General features: G+C 37.5%; 1 protein-coding gene across 1 annotated transcript in view; it reads right to left on the bottom strand.

Annotated features, from left to right (window-relative positions):
• Positions 1-5,807: 5,807 nt before the first annotated feature.
• The window catches only part of DKK2 (dickkopf WNT signaling pathway inhibitor 2), a 108,608-nt gene continuing 94,396 nt past the window's right edge, over positions 5,808-20,019 (bottom strand). The window contains exons 2-4 of the mRNA XM_030311909.2: positions 12,100-12,250; positions 10,769-10,924; positions 5,808-8,189 (exon numbers count right to left, since the gene is read on the bottom strand). Of these exons, the coding sequence (XP_030167769.1) occupies positions 7,939-8,189; positions 10,769-10,924; positions 12,100-12,250 (558 nt within the window). The 3' untranslated portion in view covers positions 5,808-7,938. The remainder of the gene's footprint in view (positions 8,190-10,768; positions 10,925-12,099; positions 12,251-20,019) is intronic.

The following is a 20,019-nucleotide window of genomic DNA, read 5'->3' as shown; positions in this document are numbered from 1 at the left end:
TAATGATGTAGGCAGTGTTCACGAAAAGCAACAAGGGATGTTGATGCACTCAGGGCTAGGATCAATAGGTGTTAATGTTGCTATGTCTGAAGTTGTCATTTCTGAAACCTGGAGAGGAGTCACAAAAAGGGCCTTCATCCCCATCTGTGGCCTTTGGTGGAAGAATAGTGTCACTACCAGACTAGGCCATGTCAGAAGAAAAGCCAAGAACCCTCTGTTTTCACTGTCAGATCTTCTTCAAGTGCCTTTCTTCATCAAATCCAGCAAAGAGCTAGAGATTTAGGGAATCTACTAATGCAATCGATGTCAGTCAGTCTCCTGGGACATAAGAGGGCAAAGAAAAGCCATCAATCGGGTACCTTTTAAAAAAAATTGATTTCAAATATATTACAACTTAATATTTATACCAAACCAATAAGCAATAAAGATCTTTCCAACTTGGGACATTTTTATGGGAATGAATTACAAACTAAAAGTTGTGGCTTTTTTTGTAAACAGCAAATTACAGTCATTATACAAATGGTCTTTTCTTACCTCACTCTGTTATAAAATTTATTTGTAAACTTTATAAACTGGGATATACATATAAGATGTTCTTATTAACATTGTCCAAAATACTAAATGGGCCAGTTTGTCCCCTGGAAAAAAAAATCAATGGGGAGGAATATCTGCTGGGGAGAGAGCGATAAACTGTTAGCCCTAATTCCAGCACTAACTACTATGTTTTCAGGAAAAATAAGGTAACTTCTTTTGGAATTACTCTTAGAGTGAGAATCTTAGAGTGAATAAATGGTAATGGAAAGATAGACTTTAACCTCAGCTCTGACACTAATGAGCTCCGTGTCAGTAGGCAAGCCATAGAATCCCCCATAATCATAAAAGGGGTGGTTGTTTCCAATGGAGGCAGCATAAACTAATGGCTAAGAATGCAGACTCTTCTCAGAGAGTCAGGGTCTCAAATCCTGGCTCCAGCTCTCTTGGCTGTAGTGTGGTTGCTTTGAAGAATGACAGGAGATGGTGTAGAAGCACTACTAAGCCAGCACCTTGTCCATAGTAAATATTCAAGCATATTGTAAGGAATAAAGTATCACACTTGATGGCATTCTGAGGCAAAGTAAACAGAGCTGATTATAATCATTACTATTGTCTATATCCTATGAGAGTTTCCCTAGGAACATTCTTTTTTGCCAGCTGATGAGGAGATAAGAGTTGGGTTGTTGGTAGATTACCTGAAGAATCTGAGAAGGATGTTGAACTAGCATAATATTCTGTTTGGATAGTCCCTAAGGCATTGTTTTTTCTGTGAAACTCCCACCCCTAATAGCCCATTTTCCCCCAGTTAATCCTTCTCTTTAAATGCTTCCTTTGATTTATTTCAAGGCTACCAAAACATAAGTTCCTTCAAAGAAAATTCACATTCCCCTGTTCCCTGAACATTTTCTTGAACTGTCTCTGCCTGTTCTTCTTCCAGATGGTCAATCTCTTCAACCTATCCTACTCTTAACACTGTTAGGTTTTTCTTGAGATTATTTTTCCCTGTTAAGTAATATCTATTACTTCTCTTCCGAAGCCCTAAAACTGTTTTTGAGCAAACTTACACTCATTAAAGAAATAAATCCTAACTACTTTTGAGTTGTATTTACTGTTTTTAATTAAGAAAAGCCTTGCATAGCATCCCTACATATCTCCACCACTAAGAATGATTTTTAATGCTCCCAAACTGAAGCTAATGGTGTATTGGAGAGTATACTCTTCATAGGGAATTAAAAGTCCCTTGAAACATGTAAAAACGAGTTTTGCTGTGTATTTCTCTCAGACATTATAAAAGGTAGCGTCACTATATTTGGATCTTGGAAAGTTATAAGACATGGGTGTGTGTTGAATAGTTTGCATGTTACTGTGAAATTTCCATAGACATTGCTTGGTTTTCCTGTTCTCTAAACAAGCTTTAAGTGTGGCGTACAACTGGACAAAGAATGGGACATCTGAGTGGCTCAGTCGGTTAAGTGTCGGACTCTTGATTTCAGCTTAGGTTATGATCTCACGAGTTCGTGAACTTGGGCCCTGGGTGGGGTTCTGTGCTGACAGTGCAGAGCCTGCTTGGGATTCTCTCTCTCTCCCTCTCTCTCTGCCCCTTCCTCCCTCCCCCACAAAATAAATAAATAAACATTAAAAAAAATTAGACAAAGAATAAATGGGTATTGCAACAGACAAGAGCACAGTGGTAAGAAGTGATAGGCAAAGTAGGAAAAGAATGGAGGATAGAATGATCTCAAGCTCATAGTCTGCCTGAAAAGCTTAAGTGAGACTTAGAATATTTTATATGCATTAGCTGATCTGATGTTCTCCATCTGTTACTAGCCCCTGGAGACTGACTGGCCATTAAATACGGAATGATGACTGGTGTAGCAGGTGTAGTGAAGTGGAAAGGTGTGGAGCAAATAAAACAAATCCATGGCATCTATAAGAAATGTTGACCCCCAGGAAATTTTAAAAGGTTGTGCATTGTGGTATTCATGACGTATGTGTGAGCAGTATGATGGCAAGTGTATTTCTCCTGAAAGCACTTCAATTACTTGCATATTGTTATGTCTTTAGAATTCCCAGGTCCTACACTATATAATTACTTAAAACTCAAAGAGAACTATGACTCGCTTTGACAAATTGCCCTTTACTGCAACTCATTGGCCCGATGTCAATGGGAATGGTGCCTGGGCTACACCCTTTGCTTAAATAATTCTCTAAACCTACTGCTGTGAGTCAGCTATTCTCTTCCTGTAAGTTTTCCTTGACACCGTTTGACATCTGCATCAAATTGAAGTTTCTTATTAGCACTTTTTAAGATTTCTAGCATTCCACCTGATGCATCTCTTTCCTACATTAAAACTGTCTCTGCTCAGTCCCTGTTTATTCCCTCTTCTATACCCTCCATTTTTCTGCAACTGCTTTTCTTAGTGCATCCAACAAGCTCTCTCTTTTTGTTGACTCCATCCCTCCTTTGCATAATTTTTTCTCAAGCTCTCAAGATGGCTGGCAAGAAATTTGCAAAGGGTAATTTTCTAAAGAATTGTCAGTACTCTATGAGGGCAATTCTTCCCTTAGATATTAAATACAAGGGCACTGTACAAGAAAGAGTTTTTTAACCCTTTTTTTTTCTTATCAACAATTTCTCCATGACCTTGATCCTTGGGTTAGGCTAGAGAGATTCTTTCGCTCATGAAACCTGCATCCAGTCCAACAGCAAATCCAGTTGGCTCCACCCCCAACATACCCTAAATCCAGCTGTTTCTCATGACCTCCACCTTACCTCGAAAATCTAAGCCACCTGTGGTTCTTGCCTGGATGCCCTTGTCTCTTCTCTACACAACAGCCTGGGTGAAATTTTTAAAACATGTTAGCTCATGCTACTCCTCCGCTCAAAAGCTCTCACCAACTCCGTCTCTCTTTGAAAATAAAAGTACTCATCAAGTCAGTAAGGTTCTACACGATATGACCCACCTTCTTCTCTGACCTCATGTTCCAGCTCTCTCCCCTTACCCATCCCATCTGAGTCTCCCCCTCAGCTTCTTCCCAATGTCAGAATTTTGCCCATGCTCTTCTTCCTGGGCTGCCATTTCTCCAGAAATTTCCATTCCCAGACCCTCACTTCACTCAGGTTTCTATTCATAGTTGCCTCCTCTAAGAGATCTCCCTGACCACAGAATCTAAAATAGCACTGTCTTCCTCCGTTTCTTTACCCTGCTTCAATTTTCCTCATGGGGCTCATCCTCTGTCTCCTATAGTATTTACATAATTTTTATTTAATTATTTTACTGCCCTAAAAAATAACTGGAGTGTAAAAACAATGAAAGGAGGAACTTTACTGGTTTGGATTTCTGCTTCTACCGTTGTGCCTACTAAGCTGCCTGCCATATAGAAGGCACTGTCAGTGAGTGTGTGTTGAGTGAAGGGGTATAATTTGGGAATATCTTCTGTGTCCCAGGGCATCCTTTGCTCAGGTAATTTTCAGAAGTATCAATAGCAATTTTATTTCAGGAATTTGTTGATGTGCTTCTACAGCTTGGATAAATGCAGGGATGAAGAAACAAGTAATGCATAAAGCAGTGGAGGCAGCACCATAGCACACCCCCAAAAAGGTCAAACTGCAAGATATATGGAGGCCACATCACCAAACCAAACCTATTCTCAAGCACTGGCAATGCTTTGAATATGCTAGGTGTGTAAAAAAGAAACCCCAGTAGAGGCTAAGACCAAATGGTGAATTTCTAAACTTTACCAGTTTTACATTAAGGCAGTAATGCTTCAAATACCACTCACCCTCTAAAAGTAGATGGAATACACAGGTGGATTCTTCTGATGGGGAATGATGTGGGGGAGGGGTTTCTTCTTTCCTAGTTTAATGTGGAGTGTATAATAATCTTTGTCCCACTCTATCCCTCACTCACTCCTTTCATGTGCTGTGAATTACCCAGTTTTGTAGAATTTCAAATGAGATTCTTGAGTTCTGTTCCTTCCCCACCCTTCTTCTTTGGCACAAATTGCCAGAAGAAAGTGTGTCATTTCATTCTGCCCATCCATGCTATAAGTTTTACAGGGGCAGCTCCCATAGATAGAAATGACGTTGTCTGTTGTTGTCTGAGAATGGGCAACTTTCTAGTATCTTGCTCTGGAATCTGTCTCTTTCTAGTATCCTCTTGCCCACAGTACACATCACACTCTCCGATAACCTTACCAGCTTTAGGGTAATCTGTCATCTGCCTTTCTCTCTCAACTTTTTTTCTCAAATGGCCTGAATTTGGGGGTGGAGAAAAGTGCAATTGATTGTTTCCTTCCTCAAATCCTAGTGCTATGATAGGGCATTGTGTTTCTTGGCTAAAAAGGAAGTCTAGACAATTTGTCAGTTCTCAGAGCATCTCCCTGAGCTCAGTGGAAAAGAAAAATATTACCCATATGACTGTTATAGTCTAAAAATACACTGTAACTAGGAAATACAAATGTTCTCAATTTGAGGAAATGGATAACTATTTAAGAATAACTATTTAAGTGACTAATTAGAATAATGTGGGAGTTATTTCAGCAATGCTTGAGGTATCTTCAACTCTGAACTCTAGCTATGGGACTGTTTTAGTTTCATTATGCTGCCATAGCTACACTTAATCCATTCCACTGTCACAGAATGTTTATTTTCCACATTTCCAGCCCATTAACATCTCTAATACAACATGGGTTTTTACAACCACTCCCAGTCTCAAAATTGGTGAGTACTGTTTATCAAACACTTCTGACATCTCTGTTTAGGAAGCAGAGGAAAGACCTTCCCAGGAAGTGGATTTGGGCCAGGTAACTCAGTCTGTATCCATAGAGGGACAAAGATATTTTGTAGCTTCTTTGCACCATGAGGGAGATGAACCAATATCCTGAGCATGTTGGCATCTCTATTTTGGGAAATTGTAATCTGGAGAGATGATTATAGGAAATATGCTAGGTGGCTTCAAGCATTTTGAAGAAGTCTGCAGAGAGCCCTTGTTCCAAAATATTCCAGAACGCTAAGTAAGAATAAATGGGTACAAAGCCCAAGCTGGCATATTTTAGTTTGATGAAAAAATAACTTTTTAACAATTGCATCTGTCTTGCCATGAATAAGCTGCCTTTAGTAATAGTAAACTGCCTTGGATCATCTCATGGTGATGTCATCCAAAGGATTCCTAACCCAACTGTAAAATCAGATCAAGTAAGCCCATTTGAACTCTGAGAATATGATTCTATGAAAGTTTTTATCATAAGCAAAGCACAAAGAAATTTGAATTACATTTTTGAAGGAAAAAATTTAATATATTTTATCTTATTATACATTTTCCCTAAATTACAAAGTCAATAGCTGCAAATATATTCTGCTACAAAGCTTTCTGTAAGAAATATCTCTATAAGAAAATACATCTCATTAACATTTCCTGTAAATAAATTACTTCAAATAATAATTTTGGGATGTACATAAGGGAAATAATGCAAAAACCAGATTGTAGATGTAATTGCTATATAGGAAATGCTTGACTGAAATGTTCCATTTTTCACGTTGCCAAGCTTATAGAAACCTGTTTGTACAGACATTGGTTCTTGGATAGATCAGCTTATAATTTTTGTTTTAGCAGACATGTGGGGAAAATGTAAATCTTAATCACCCTAGTAAGTGTGTATGGGAAGCTGAAAATTTTAATAGATATGCAGACTCAGATTCAATTTCTACTGAGAAAACTTGAATTTGAGACTGCAGAAGGGGTTGAAGTAAAAGAAAATTAAGGAGTGACTTTCAGTCTATAAAAGAAAAGGTCAAAAGTAACAACTATAAGATAACATTTTTGCTTTATGCTCTAGACATAATATTTAGAACTGAGTAAAGTAAAAAAGTGATAAAATGGTTTCAAAGAATTTCGAGACTGTGGTTCCTATAGGTTAGCAATATGTAGATTTTACAAGTTATTCCATTTATATTTTTAATTTCAATGGCTGCAGAAAACGGAAACACTATCTTTGGCAAAAAACAGCTATTGCAGACAGAAACTGGTACAGAAATTTCAGTTGGTGCCATTGGCAAGTTAGAAGCTTATCAAGGGCAATGGAACCTCACTATACTAATCTGCATTGGGAATCCATTTCATGAGACCTCCTATTATTTTAGGACCTCAAAAATATAAAATAAATACTCTGAGGTCAATTAGCAACCTACACAGAATTCATCTGCATAGTAAATATTGTGATAGCAAACCCCATGGAAAACTTCCATTTAGGTTGTGTGGCTTTGGGCTTCAAATATGAATAGTCAGTTTTGTGCTTCAGATGTATGATCAACATGTTGCCAAAACCTCAGTATTTGCCATTTTTTTCCATTTCCTTTGTGTACTTCTGTCCAGGGCAAATATAGATCAAGTTTCTATTATCAGCTTTAGCCAACTATACTGCAGCATGTGTAAAGAATAAATGTATTTATCAATCTAATTCTATCAAACATAGGGAATGCCAAAGCTTCAAAAAATAACAATTAGTATTGATTCTGTATTTTGGACACCTTGAAAATTTTCGCAAACTATGAAATTCTGCTCGGTACTATTCACAATTAATCAGGATAGTTTGGAAAATGAAATATATTCAGGGTAGGAATTACATACAATCAAGAAAGATACAATGTCATTCTTTTAGAATGTGAATGCACTCTTTTTGTCTTCTACCGGTTCTTATTAATTACTGATGCAACTAAATATTTGAAAAACGTAAATAAACAGTTTGAAGAAAAACAAGTTTGGTTTTTCCTAAAGACCTTCATAAAGGGCTTGCAATTATTTTGAAATTATTTGGAAAATACTGACTTTTTTTTCTTATCTACCAAGGCCTTTCACTGAGCAGTAGAAGTAGTGTTCCAAACTAAAAGGCGATTCTGCATTGCAAATTAACTATGTTCCAGGACTTCATTTCCTATTTAACAACTCTTTTTACATAAGAGCCTATTGTATGCCAAGGTATACAGGGACTATTTTGTTAAACTATAACTTTGAACTAGAAATATGGCTTTTAGGTTATTTCTATAGGCAATCACCAATCTGAAGGAAACCAATCCTCCAGCACAACCTAAACTCTGGGAAAGTCACATGGTATCCGTAATTTTCACTGTGTGCTTTTTTCAGTAATAGCATCTTCACAAATGTGTACATTATTTACATAAACAAGTTGCATAATGGAAACACATTGGTTGTACTACATTTGTCACCCTTTCTAATCTGCTTATCCTCTTTTCCTTTTTCTCTCTCTCTGTGAGCTCTATATTCTTAATCACATTCCTTATTTTTTAGCCATTCTTCTGAGATCCAAATCCTATTTTCCACCATGCCGTAATGCATTAAATACACAGATTCACAGTCTGCTAGCATTGATTCTCCTCAGAGGTGATCATATTTTCTGACACACGTGGAGTCTGGCTTTGGAGGAGTAGGTGGCATCTTTCCATACTTTACATGACAGGCCCTTCGCGCAGTCACACCGCTGGAAAATTTCCAGCCCGTGAGAACCCTTCTTGCGCTGTTTGGTACAGACTTCCCCCTGATGGAGCACTGGTTTGCATATTTTGGTCCAGAAGTGACGAGCACAGCAAAACCCTTCAATGCAGTCTGACGATCGTAGGCAGGGGTCTCCTTCATGCCCTACAGAGATGATGGCCAAAAGATATTATCATCACACTTGAGAAAAGAGTTCTACTTGTCACTCAGAAGCACATAAGATATTTGTGCTTGTACTTCCTTCCATGAAGTTATCATTACTATGGAAAGTCTTGGATTCATAGCAATTGGGTGTCTCTCTAATCATGTCAATCCATTATCATTCATTTTGATTATTTGCTGTCTGCATATCAAGCTCCATGAATAGCTAGGACTTTACTTTGGCATGGTCTGCTTTTAGATATTTCCCTGATCATGTCTGTTGTTTGTTTTTTTTTTTTAACTAGGTAAGTGAAAAATAAGTAAATAAAAAAAAAGTGCTTTCAAAGTAATTAATTTGATACCTTCCTGGAAATATAAATAAACTGATTCAAGGAGAAAGCTGAAATTCTCAGGAACTCCTACAACCATGTATCAATGTCTAGCCAGCAAACAGAAACTTAAAATATAAGGTGTTTAACGCAGAGAACCAGACATACAGGTAGTGAGTGGCAAGGCTAAGAAGCACCAGAGGATGGTAAAGCAACAGAGCAGGAAACCACTTCCACATATAGGCTGGAGGGTCCGAAGGAGAAGGTCATGTCAGAATCTGGAATCTGCAATCACTAGCTATGACTAGAATCCCAACAGGCCCACCTGGCAGGCGCTGAAGCCCCAGGGAAATACAGTTCTGCCAGAAACATCACCTGAAGCAGGCTTAGCATGTTGGCTTTTTTCTTTCCCTGCTTCTCTCCCACAGCCAAACCCACATGGCCAGAAGCCACCTGATAGGGAGCCTAGAACATGCAGTCTATAAAGAGCTGTGATACAGAGTGGAGTAGTGAAAGGGCGGACAGCCCCAAGGTCAACCAAGAACGCTTCATTAAAAACATATGGAAGAACAAATCTGGATATTTAACTCGGAAAAATGACTAAGTCAACAAAGAGCAAACACACATATCACAGTTGGGTTGCCAATAAACTTCTCTGTAATTTTGCCAGATTGTAAATATTTTAGGCTTTTTTAGGCTATGTGATCTGTCACTCCTCAATTCTGCTACATATCAGAAAAGCAAATATAAGTAATGCCTAAATGAATAGGCAAGGCTGTGTTCCAATAAAACATTATTTACAACAAAAGGCAGCAGGACAGATTTGGCTCACAGGCCATGATGTGCCAATCCTGGTCTAAAGGATTATCTGTCAGCCCAGATATAACCAATCCCCCTCTGTGATATGGACACAACTCACTAGCCATTGTCATAAGAGTTCTTCCTAGTTGCCACCAGAAAATTACACATAAGGGGCGCTTGGGTTTCTCAGTCAGTTAAGTGTCTGACTCATGATTTCTGCTCAGGTCATGATCTCATGGTTTTTGGGGCTGAGCCCCGCATGGGGCTCTGCGCTGACAGTGCAGAGCCTGCTTGGTATTCTCTCTCTCTCTCTCTCTCTCTCTGCCCTTCCTCCATTTATGGGCACACGTACATGCATTCTTTCTCTCTCTCTCTCTCTCTCTCTCTCAAAATAAACTTTAAAAAAGAAGAAAATTACACATAAAACTATATAAAAATATTAGTAAATTTGAAACTGTACTGTGACATAGATATCTGTTGGAATAATGAAGGATATTCATGTAATAACAGATGTATGTGAATTTGGTGGAATATAAATAGGAGATTGGGTAAAGGACGTAGGTCTTCAGAGAATTATAGATAGAGGATAATTGAAGAGGAGTTGTTCATCTCCTTATCACTATCCATGTCAACAATAATATTCCAGGTCTAATAGGTCAGATACTTTATAGAATACTAGCTCCTCTGGGCATGTAAATGTGGGGAAATGGTTTTGTAGTCAAGAAATATGGGGAAATAGGGGTGTTTAAAAATTTAATCAGTTTTCCTCATTGCTGGACTTCTGACAGCCTTCAATATACCAATATTTATTATATAAAGTTCTCAAAATGGGAATATGCATTATTACAAACCCTTTTATTCAAAGAAGGTCTTAACAGAGTAATGCTCCACACTTGTTAAATGCGTCCTTTAAAAATAGACATGTTTCATGCCTTTAAATTTTTACTATTAGTATTTAAGTTTAATAATTTCATGTTTTCAAATTTTACTGTTAGTGATTAGGCTTCCCAAATATTTTGATACAAGTAAGGGGAATTTTATGACCATACATAATTCCACTAGAAACCAATTATTTTTGATAAGTTGGTTTATGAATAGTATAATATGTGGTTGTGTATTGAAATAAAATTTCTGTAAAGGTGAGAAAAAGGTATAAAAGACTAGGGATTTAATCATATGACAGCAAACATTTAAAGGCAGGACTGTTTAGAAAATGGCATGATTGATCAGGGTGCTGTAGTTATTTTACTATGCATTTTCTAACTATTTAAGATCTCTTAGAAACCTGCAGGATCCTCATAATTAAGAATAAATTAAGAATTCAGTTAAAATTTTGCCAATAAAGTATCTTCCTTGTATTTTTTCTAAAATCAAAGCAATGAAGTACCTATATTTTAATTTTACTTCTTTTAAAAACAAGAAAAAGTAAATGTACAACTACAGGTAGCCTACCTTTTATATGTGACATCTTAGTGTGTGGTCTTCCTAGATTCTGCCATCCCAAGTCGTGGTTTGAGTAATGACCATGGTTTCGATCTCTGTGTCGAGTGCCATCCAGAGCTGGGATGTGAGGGGTTAAGATGCTCTCAGTGACAGGGATGCAGATGCCTGGAGATGGTAGGTAAGCAGTTAGACTTCTACAATTCTATAAAGTATGGCTCCTATCTAAGTATGATGCTGATATGAGGTATGAAGCTATATTCTGTCTCTCTCTCTCCTCTATTGAACCATTTATTTACATAAAGATTAAATTGTATTACTTAATATGAAATAATATTAAATCATTTGGTTTGAGCTAGGCTCCCTTCATTTGAATCTTGTCTCTCTCAAGACCAAGTGACTGTGGGAAAAAAATAAGAATTAAAACATTGCATTAAGTTATTGTGAATATGTGTGACGTGCTTACAATAGTGACTTAGCAAATATTAAATTAATATTAGCTATTAGTACTTTAAAAATGTCTGACCAGACAAACACCTTCAGTATCCAGTTTCCTTTGTTCAATCAACAATATAATCCTAGTTTACATTGTAAACACCCTGAATTGTATGAGGCCTTTCTTCCCTTCACCTGCCCACGGTACTTCCAGTAGGACTCTGTCCAGAGGTCAGGAGCAAGTATAGGAAAAGGAGTATGATCATATTGTTTCACATGATTAAGTTTATGTTTATGATCACTGGGTATAATTATTTAATGATTTTATCATGTATTGTCTGTGATTCTTTATTTCATCATTAATGCTGAATTGTCTGCCTATAAATTCATGGAGATTGGGGGAAGTCATGCTTATGGAAAGGCTAGGGAATAGACTCCTGTGTTTCCTTTTGGAGGAACAAATCACTCCCTCCCTATAAGTGTGGTGCAGGGTGGAGCCTTTAAAAGAAGACACCTTGAATAGAAGAATTAAGGTATGATATGAATATGCAACTGGAAGAGGGACTCATCACTGTGTTGCTAAATCACAGCAGGTTCTTTGGTCTTTTGCGTATATTCACTCGTGTTTAGTGGAATAGAATATCTAGCTATTTATATACAACACTTCAACATGGCAAATCCTAGATCACCATAAATTGTACGATATACAAAGTGATCAGAGTCCAGGAAAACTAGGATTTGGAAGGTAATCCAAGTAATTGTACACATATCTAAACCATGATCCAATCCCTGCCAGTTTTGAAAGACTCCTTACATTTCAGGGGCTGGCTAAGGAGAATTTGGTCTAATTTGCTAAGCAGCTCTCACATAAAAAGAAAGAGGCCTATCAACATCGAACTAGATCTTACCATTATTACAGCGGGTACCAGGACAACACATGCCATCTCTGTGGCAGCGCTTCTTTTTTCTTCGACACACCATGCAGGCCGATGATCCTTGGTGGGGACTATGGCAGTATCTCCCAATTTCACATTCCTTATCACTGCTACAAGGGTAGGCCTGTCATAAAGTAGAACAACAACACCAAACGCAAAGTAGATTAGATCTTGTAACACTTAAAAAAACTTACTGCAACAAATCATAATGGGAAATAAATCACAATACGTTTCTCGTCAAAGGAAACATGCCATTGTAGTAATGTTCTGAGCATAGATCCTACATAGTGACACTTTTTTGAGAACCTTATAAATACTGATTGTTGATTGTAACAAAGATAATGTTGATGCTATTCATATACTTTTGTTGTCACAACTTTGGAATTGGAATTTAGATTTTGTGTTGATCAATGGAGCTTTTAAGGGTAACTTTGAGAGCTCAGAAATAGTTGTAATTGTTAAATTTTTAAAAACATTTATTTATGTTTTAGAAAGATAGAGTGTGAGCAGGGAATGGGCAGAGAGAGGGAGACACAGAATCTGAAGCAGGATCCAGGCTCTGAGCTCTCAGCACAGAGACTGACTCTGGGCTGGAACTTAAAAAGGGTGAGATCATGACCTGAGCAGAAGTCGGATGCTCAACCGACTGAGCCACCCAGGCACCCCAGTTGTAATTGTTATACTGCCACTGATTTAAGGCATAAATAAAATAGCCTAGCTATGCTGTTTTTTATCCACAAAATTGGATGAGGGGGAAGTTAAAAAAAAAAACAAAAGGCTGTGCTAGAAGCTAAAACATATCTTCTGCCCAGTTATGGAACAAATATATTAAGAGGGACTCCCTACAATTCCTGCCTATGAGGACCATGGCAGAGAACCACTTCCAGAACTGTTTGAGGTTATGAGCTGCTTGGCACAAGGAAATCAAGGAGCAGGGTCCTCATTCCAAATGTGGTGATGAACAGCAGGGGAGTTCCAAATGGTCAGAGAAATAAATGCTCAACTCCAATTGCAGCATGTTCTCAAGAAACAAAAAGGCAGGCTCTTTACATACAAAAATAACCCTATGGGCTACTGCACCTTCAGTGCAGAAAGGACTCTGTTCCTACATTTCTCACCAAGGGAGGTACTTAAGCAGTGTCCCATATTATCTCCCAAAATAAAAATATAATCTCCAGTTATGTATTCCTGGCCTCTTGGAAGTTTTTGGAACACTTAAAATGTCTCTGTTTGCAGAGACTGAGTTGAGAAACAGCATTGTCACACCACACATCAAACTCCCTCATATTTTGAAGCATGTTGACAGGGAGACTTATTCGTAAGTTGTTTTTCTTTTCTTTTTTGTAGTTCTTTTCTGTTTTCAGAGTCAGGCATGGTTATTTTTTTTTTGTTGAAAAATATAAAAAGTAAAAAAAAAGCCATGTAGTTGTTTTTAAGCACACATAAATGGTACAAATGTAAAACTATGGGTAAAATTTTTATGACTCTCAAATAAGTAGTGTGATTTGAGTGCTTTGCTTATGAAATGAGGTTTGATGACCCATGTCCGTGTGAATGGTCTATTTATTTTCCCTTGTCTTTCTTTCTCCCTCTCTTATACTCTCTTTCTCCCTCTGCTCTTTCCCTGCTAAGTGTGGCTACAGTCAGTCCCCACGTATTTTCTGTTTAGATCTGATTCTCTTCATTTTGGCAGAGGAAATAAATGTGAAGCTGACATGAGAGTCTGAAAACTACATGTTCTATGGGAAAAATTATAACTTCAGCATTATTACAATTTACCGTTTACCCTCAAGAGAAAATAGAAAAATCATGAATTTCAAGTTGAAACTGCTTTTGAAGGATTGAACAGTGGCCATGCTTGATGCCTACATTATAATTGGAGCCAGATAAAGCTATAAAGTGAATTTGCATATTGTTGTCCCATTCTGGATCTCCCTCATCAGGCTTAAGAGAGAATATGAATTAAGGTAAATTCAGAGTATTAGGCCATTTTTCAAAAATCCAAGACTGATGAAAACAAAACAAATGTCACTTCCCGCCTTGCCACACTCTCTCCCCGAAGCACTTTACTCCCTTCATATTTAAACCCATTAATTTGATTGAAATACAATTCACATGTTTCTGATTCATTTACATTTATTTCATCAAATTGTTTTGCAAGAAACATTTGATGTCTTACAAGTTTTTTTTTCCCTTCCTCAAAAATAGGACATGTTCTTTCAATGGAAATAAACATGTGCCACCTAAAACATCACGTGAAATTTACAACACAAGCAACAAATCTTCAAGGGATTCTGAATATAGAATAATATTTGATTCAATTACTAAAAAAAAAAGTCTATATGGTAAAAAACAAGTTGTTTGCTAAAAGTAGCAGTTCATTTATGCAGAAAATTGTGGAAGGCACATCATTAACTTCCCATTCTCAGATGGTGGGAAATGGAAAATATTTGAAATGGAAAATATTTGATGCAGATGATATTGCAAAAAGTTAAATGTACAGTAGTCCTTTATTTGAATGGGGTCACAATAAAATTCTCTCAGGTTTTTCAGAGGGAAACTCAGTTGTTCTAAGAGGTAAAATATACTGGAGGATGTGTAGTTTTATTATGCATGTATATTACACCTATATATATTATATATAAGTTGGCTTTAAATAGAAATGACAGAGGCAGAAAACTATGCGGAATTTTTTGTGATAAAAGATTATCATTAATGTGATGTTGCACTTGAAATGGAATCCCAGAACATAACATTAAGAGCAATTCTTCGACAATTAAAATAAAATTTTAGTAATTGAAATTCAAGGTTATACAGCTTCTAGTATGCTTATAAAACTCTTTGCTCCAATAAACAGCCTTCAAATATAAATGAAATTAAAAAAATGATAAGACACATTGACTGAAGCAGGCTTTTGGGAAAGCAAATAATATGGGGGCATGCCTTACCTTCTGATATCAATGTCGCCCAGCCCAGATCTCCTCAGCCATATGGTTTCCTTTGGCATAACCATTAGCAATAAAACATAGAACATGAGAAAATATGGATCTGAACCATTAATAGCAATTCTTGTATTTTCAGCCTCATACATGATTTTTCAGTACAGAGTTTGAAACAAGACTATTTTCATCTCAAGTATGAGGGCTCTGCAGCTTGCTATTATTTTTTCTCCACATATCCCCCTTTAACGTGTCTGGAAATGGTATCCTTGTAGGCAAGAGAGGAAGGGAGGTAGAATGAGGGAGGAAAAAAAGGGACGAAGGGAGAGAGGCGCACGGATAAAGTAGCTACAGAGGATCCTGAAGAAGTGAGGACTGTGGCAATTAATAGACCACTAAAGGGAATTACATACATTAGTGAAAGTGCCATTCAGATACTTTTCCATAGAGAAAAATCTTTATTTTCCATTTACTTTGGACTCGGAAGGCTGTTCCTGTTTCCGTTTGTTGATGGTTTTATGACAAACAAAAAATGAATTTGAGTATCTTAGTCTAAGTTTCCATTTAACAAAAACAATAATATGCCTGCCTGTTACTTATTTTTATAAATTAACAAGAAGACTGATTTTTTTTACCTCTATGGAAATTATTAATAGTGAATTTGTATGGCTCTTCATTTACTTGTCAAGCGAACGGTCTGAGGAACAGTGAAATTTGGTTGCATGATCATCCAGGAATACTTGCCTCCATGAAAAATCATTCCTGACTTAGTGTCAGTCACAATGAGGAGATAGATTCGTTTGAAATTCCTAATAATAGCAGGTGATAGGCCATAAATTAAGAATGTTTGAGAGCTGTCCATGATCAGGTCAAAAAGCAAAGAAGTTTTGCCCAACCCCCTTTCCAGGCTAAAAATAGAGTGTTTTCTAGTTATTATTACAGCCAGCACCTGAACTAAAACAGAGTGAACATGTTGGGCACTGCTTGAAAATCAAGTCCATCATAAACGAGCATTTCTTTTTAGTATGAAGGATTTTTTTTTTACATCCATTTACTCTATGCGAATTTGGAATCATTATTTATAATTTTAGCAATGAAGTAAAGAGAGCTTAAGTGATTTCTGCAAATAAGTCCTATGTGCTCAATAGCAGAGAATTTGGGGATTCGGGGCCTACCCTGGTTTTCAGGCCTCCCTACAAGGTGTCATGACTGAGAGCATTTACCAGTGACGGTTTAATGCACACACAGAGAAGGGGCTTTCAGTGCTGACCTGTGTGCCGAATTTAGAGATTAGAAAAATAAACTTGGCCACTTCTCTCTCTAGAAGCCTCCAAATACCAACAGCATGTCCGGGTGCAGCTGTTGGAAAGACGGAATACTGGCGGACAACACAGACAATGCCGTAAACAACATTTTCTCATTTCATTCCTTGACAACGGTTTTATGTCCACTTAAATTCAAGGTAATCAGAGTTACAAGTAAAAGCCCTTCATGTGATTAATGATAATTAAATAATATTCTAATGAACGAAATAAAACGAAATGTTAATGCATCTTATTTGAACTAATTGAGCCTGTTTTTTTTTTCCTTTCAATTATTCTCAGAGCTGCGAGGAAAAAATACCTGTTAATTTGAGAGTAAGATTTAGGGTTGAATTTATTCTTAGTTTTCAACAGTTGTCCATCCCTTAAAACATGTAAATGCAACAATGACATCATCAAATCCCTACGAATAATGAAATGAGAAAAAGTATCTAGGTATCTCAGCAGCACTGGCTATTGAACAGACCTTTGGCCACAACTGAAACCTTAGTTTAACTCCCAAGTTTTCAAAATACTGACATTGTTCCTGTTTAATGATGGGTAGGAAAAAAAAGGAAGGGAGAAACATCACATAGTGTTCATGTGGGATGGCCACCCATCCGGATTCTTGCAAGACCGTCCCAGTTTTGTTGTTGTTGTTTTAATCGGGACAATCCTTTGTCCCCGCAAGCACTGTTTGTAACAATCGGAAGTTTTCTGGAGCCAGAAAAACATCATCAGCTGGGCGGGAAGAAGAAAGCCTGCAGGGGGACGACCCAGCTGTGGGAATGAAAAACATTTGGGGCGAGTGCATAGAAGGAGGTAGCAGCAAAGGGCTGGGGACTAGAAGGTCTGGGGTCTCAAAGGGAACTTAGCAGAAGGTTGGCAATTAACATTTGGGAAACCAGATCGGACTGGCTCCCCACCCCCAACTCAGTTCTTAGAGAAAAGATAATTTCCCTTGCCTAACATTCCATATGATAGCTCTCTGTTTCAATGCATATACAAGCTTTGCTACCGTTTAAGGTGGTAATTTCAAAATCAAACCTTAAAATTGCAGCTTCGGGAGATGCAGGGACATAGAACTCAAGCTGGCTAATGTGCACTCGCATGGTGCATGCCAAAGGCAGTGCAATCGGATCTTTTCCTTTGTCCACAATTACCTCTAGGGGATAAGGGTGTATCTTTGAGGATTCCTGAACATAAGGCCAGGAGGACTGAGCTATATTAAATTGGAGGGGAAAAGTTCAGAAATTTCATGATGTTCTGGATGTGTGCCATAGGTTCATTAAGGCAGCTGTTTGGGTATTCATTCAATATTCAATAGTTGTTTGTTTAGCATTTATTTATTGAACACCAGCTACAATCCAGACACAACTAGTTCTGTGATCTACAAATGTTCTGCCTGCACTATCCATAAAACAATTTTGAAAACTATGTATCCTCTCACGTGCGTAACACGTAAAATTTTTCAGCACAAGTTTAGCTAGCTTTATTAATGTGACATATAATGCTAAATATTTTATAAGATGAAATTCACAGTAATGGTTAGTTTTAGAAAACATTCAGTTAAATTTTGAAATATACAAGTCATCACAACTATTTTGGATGTTCTGTATCCATAATTTTCCAACCACGGCGAAGCTTCACTTTTAAAGAATTAATGACAAGATAAGGAGAGATGTGTTTAGGATGCCTAATCAACCACTAAGAATATCGTTGTTAAGCCAATACTCCAAATTCTACTTTCATCTGTCATCCATAAAAGGTTTTATACTGCTGGTTAATGCAGTATATCAAGATTTGGAATGCATGACGATTTTGCCTTTCTTTCCACATAAAATGGCAAAAGACTTATTGTAAACACAGGCACATTCCCAGACAATTGTAAGGAAAAAAAAAATCATGCAAGTTAAGGATATGGAAATCAATTCCCTTAAAACAATTCATGCTGTGCACACTGTGGAAAACCTTTGGGTACCTCTTCCACATATTCATTTTAAGGCTGGGATTGTTAGATATTTGGTTTTGACATAGAAGTGCAGAGCTGAGAGACTTCTGCTAATGCCTCCTGGATTATAAATTAGGAATGATGGATTTCTGCCAGTGGTCCATTAACTTCCCCAATATGTTCAGAAAAATCTCACTTAAATCCTAAGAAACGATAATTCTATGAAATCAAGGCAAAGTCCTCTCTAAGTTGGGTTGTTCCACCCTGTTCTCTGTATATCATTAAGCAGAGGAGATAGCAGGGAGTTCTCTACTTGGAACACAGACCACATGTTCAACTGTAACATGTTCATTGCTACTATTGATCAGGAGACAGGTGGGCAAAGCTAACCCTTTCCATAGGGTCTCAGCACTTAGAGAAATCTAAACCTTGTAGTCTACCTGATTTTCCTTTTGCCTGTTTTTGACCCATTTTCCTCTCATTTGGAACAGATAGGACGAAAACACTGGCATGCTCAGAAAGCAGCAGGAGTGCTTTTGCAGCAATGGTTGGAGCCCTTTATACTCCTTATATCATTATAAAGCCCTTTGTAGTTCTGTGATTGGTGGAGTATAATTGTTCTAACCAAAACAGAGGAAGAAACTACACAATTTCAAGTTTTCTTCCAAATCCAGGATTGAAGGCCTACAATATAAAATTTTCCATGTAACCTCACATATTTTTCTGACCTCATGACCTTCAGAAAGGTAACATGGTAGGAAGAATTTTGGGGTCCTACTACAGTTTGAATTATGCCCCCACGATTGATTGTTATAAGTCACTTAACTGAGAACAGTCTCAGTTCTCTCCTCAATAAGGCAGATAGCATTTCTACCTTCAGCAGCATTTCCCTACTTACCAAATCTTTAAAATCTCACAGGGTTTCTTTAAAAACAAATTGTTCACAGACTCCTCATAGAGATTCTAATTTTGTGAATTGGATACGGTCCAGGAACCTGTATCATTAATAAATTCTGTCCTGGTAATCATAGATACAGTAAGATAGGGAAACATTTCTCTATAGACTTGTTACAAAGATTAAGGATGCTTCTTGCATATATATCATGGAGAAAATGTCTGGTCTCTATGAGATATGGACTCAATATTATCTCTGATAGACAGGGGTCTAAGCGGGGAATTGGTTCCCCGACATCACCATGAGTCTAAGTAAGAGATTCGCCGACAACAGCTACTTCCAGGCAGGTTCACCTTTACTCCTACTGCTGAGCCACTGTGCTTCGGGGTAGGCTTGAGAATTTCAGAGACTACATGAAAAAATAAAGTAACACATAACAAACATACCAGTGCACTTGGGGAGATACACGGTGTAGACTCAGAGCTATCAACACACCCGCTGTAGCTGGACTGCTTCATATCCTCATGTGGTGTGCACCTGTGTCTTGTTGGCAAGACACAGCTTTGCAGTTTTCTTTGGATCTCGTATCCCGTGGGTCTTTACAAAACAACTACTTTTTCTCCCCGTATCAAGTATGATAAATAGATGGATGTGTGTTCTCATTATTTCCTATTTCTGGTAGGGCATCAAATTTCCCTGTCCAGTGAAAAATCACATTCAAACTTCAAATATTGAAGTCCAGGTAGGTATGAGAACTTAACATACTTTCTTTAGGATTATAGAGTAAGTAAACGTTGGTAAATATTT

The sequence above is a fragment of the Lynx canadensis genome, chromosome B1 (assembly GCF_007474595.2).
Source record: "Lynx canadensis isolate LIC74 chromosome B1, mLynCan4.pri.v2, whole genome shotgun sequence".
Lineage (NCBI taxonomy): Eukaryota > Metazoa > Chordata > Mammalia > Carnivora > Felidae > Lynx > Lynx canadensis.
This window is presented reverse-complemented; position numbering and strand designations above follow the sequence as displayed.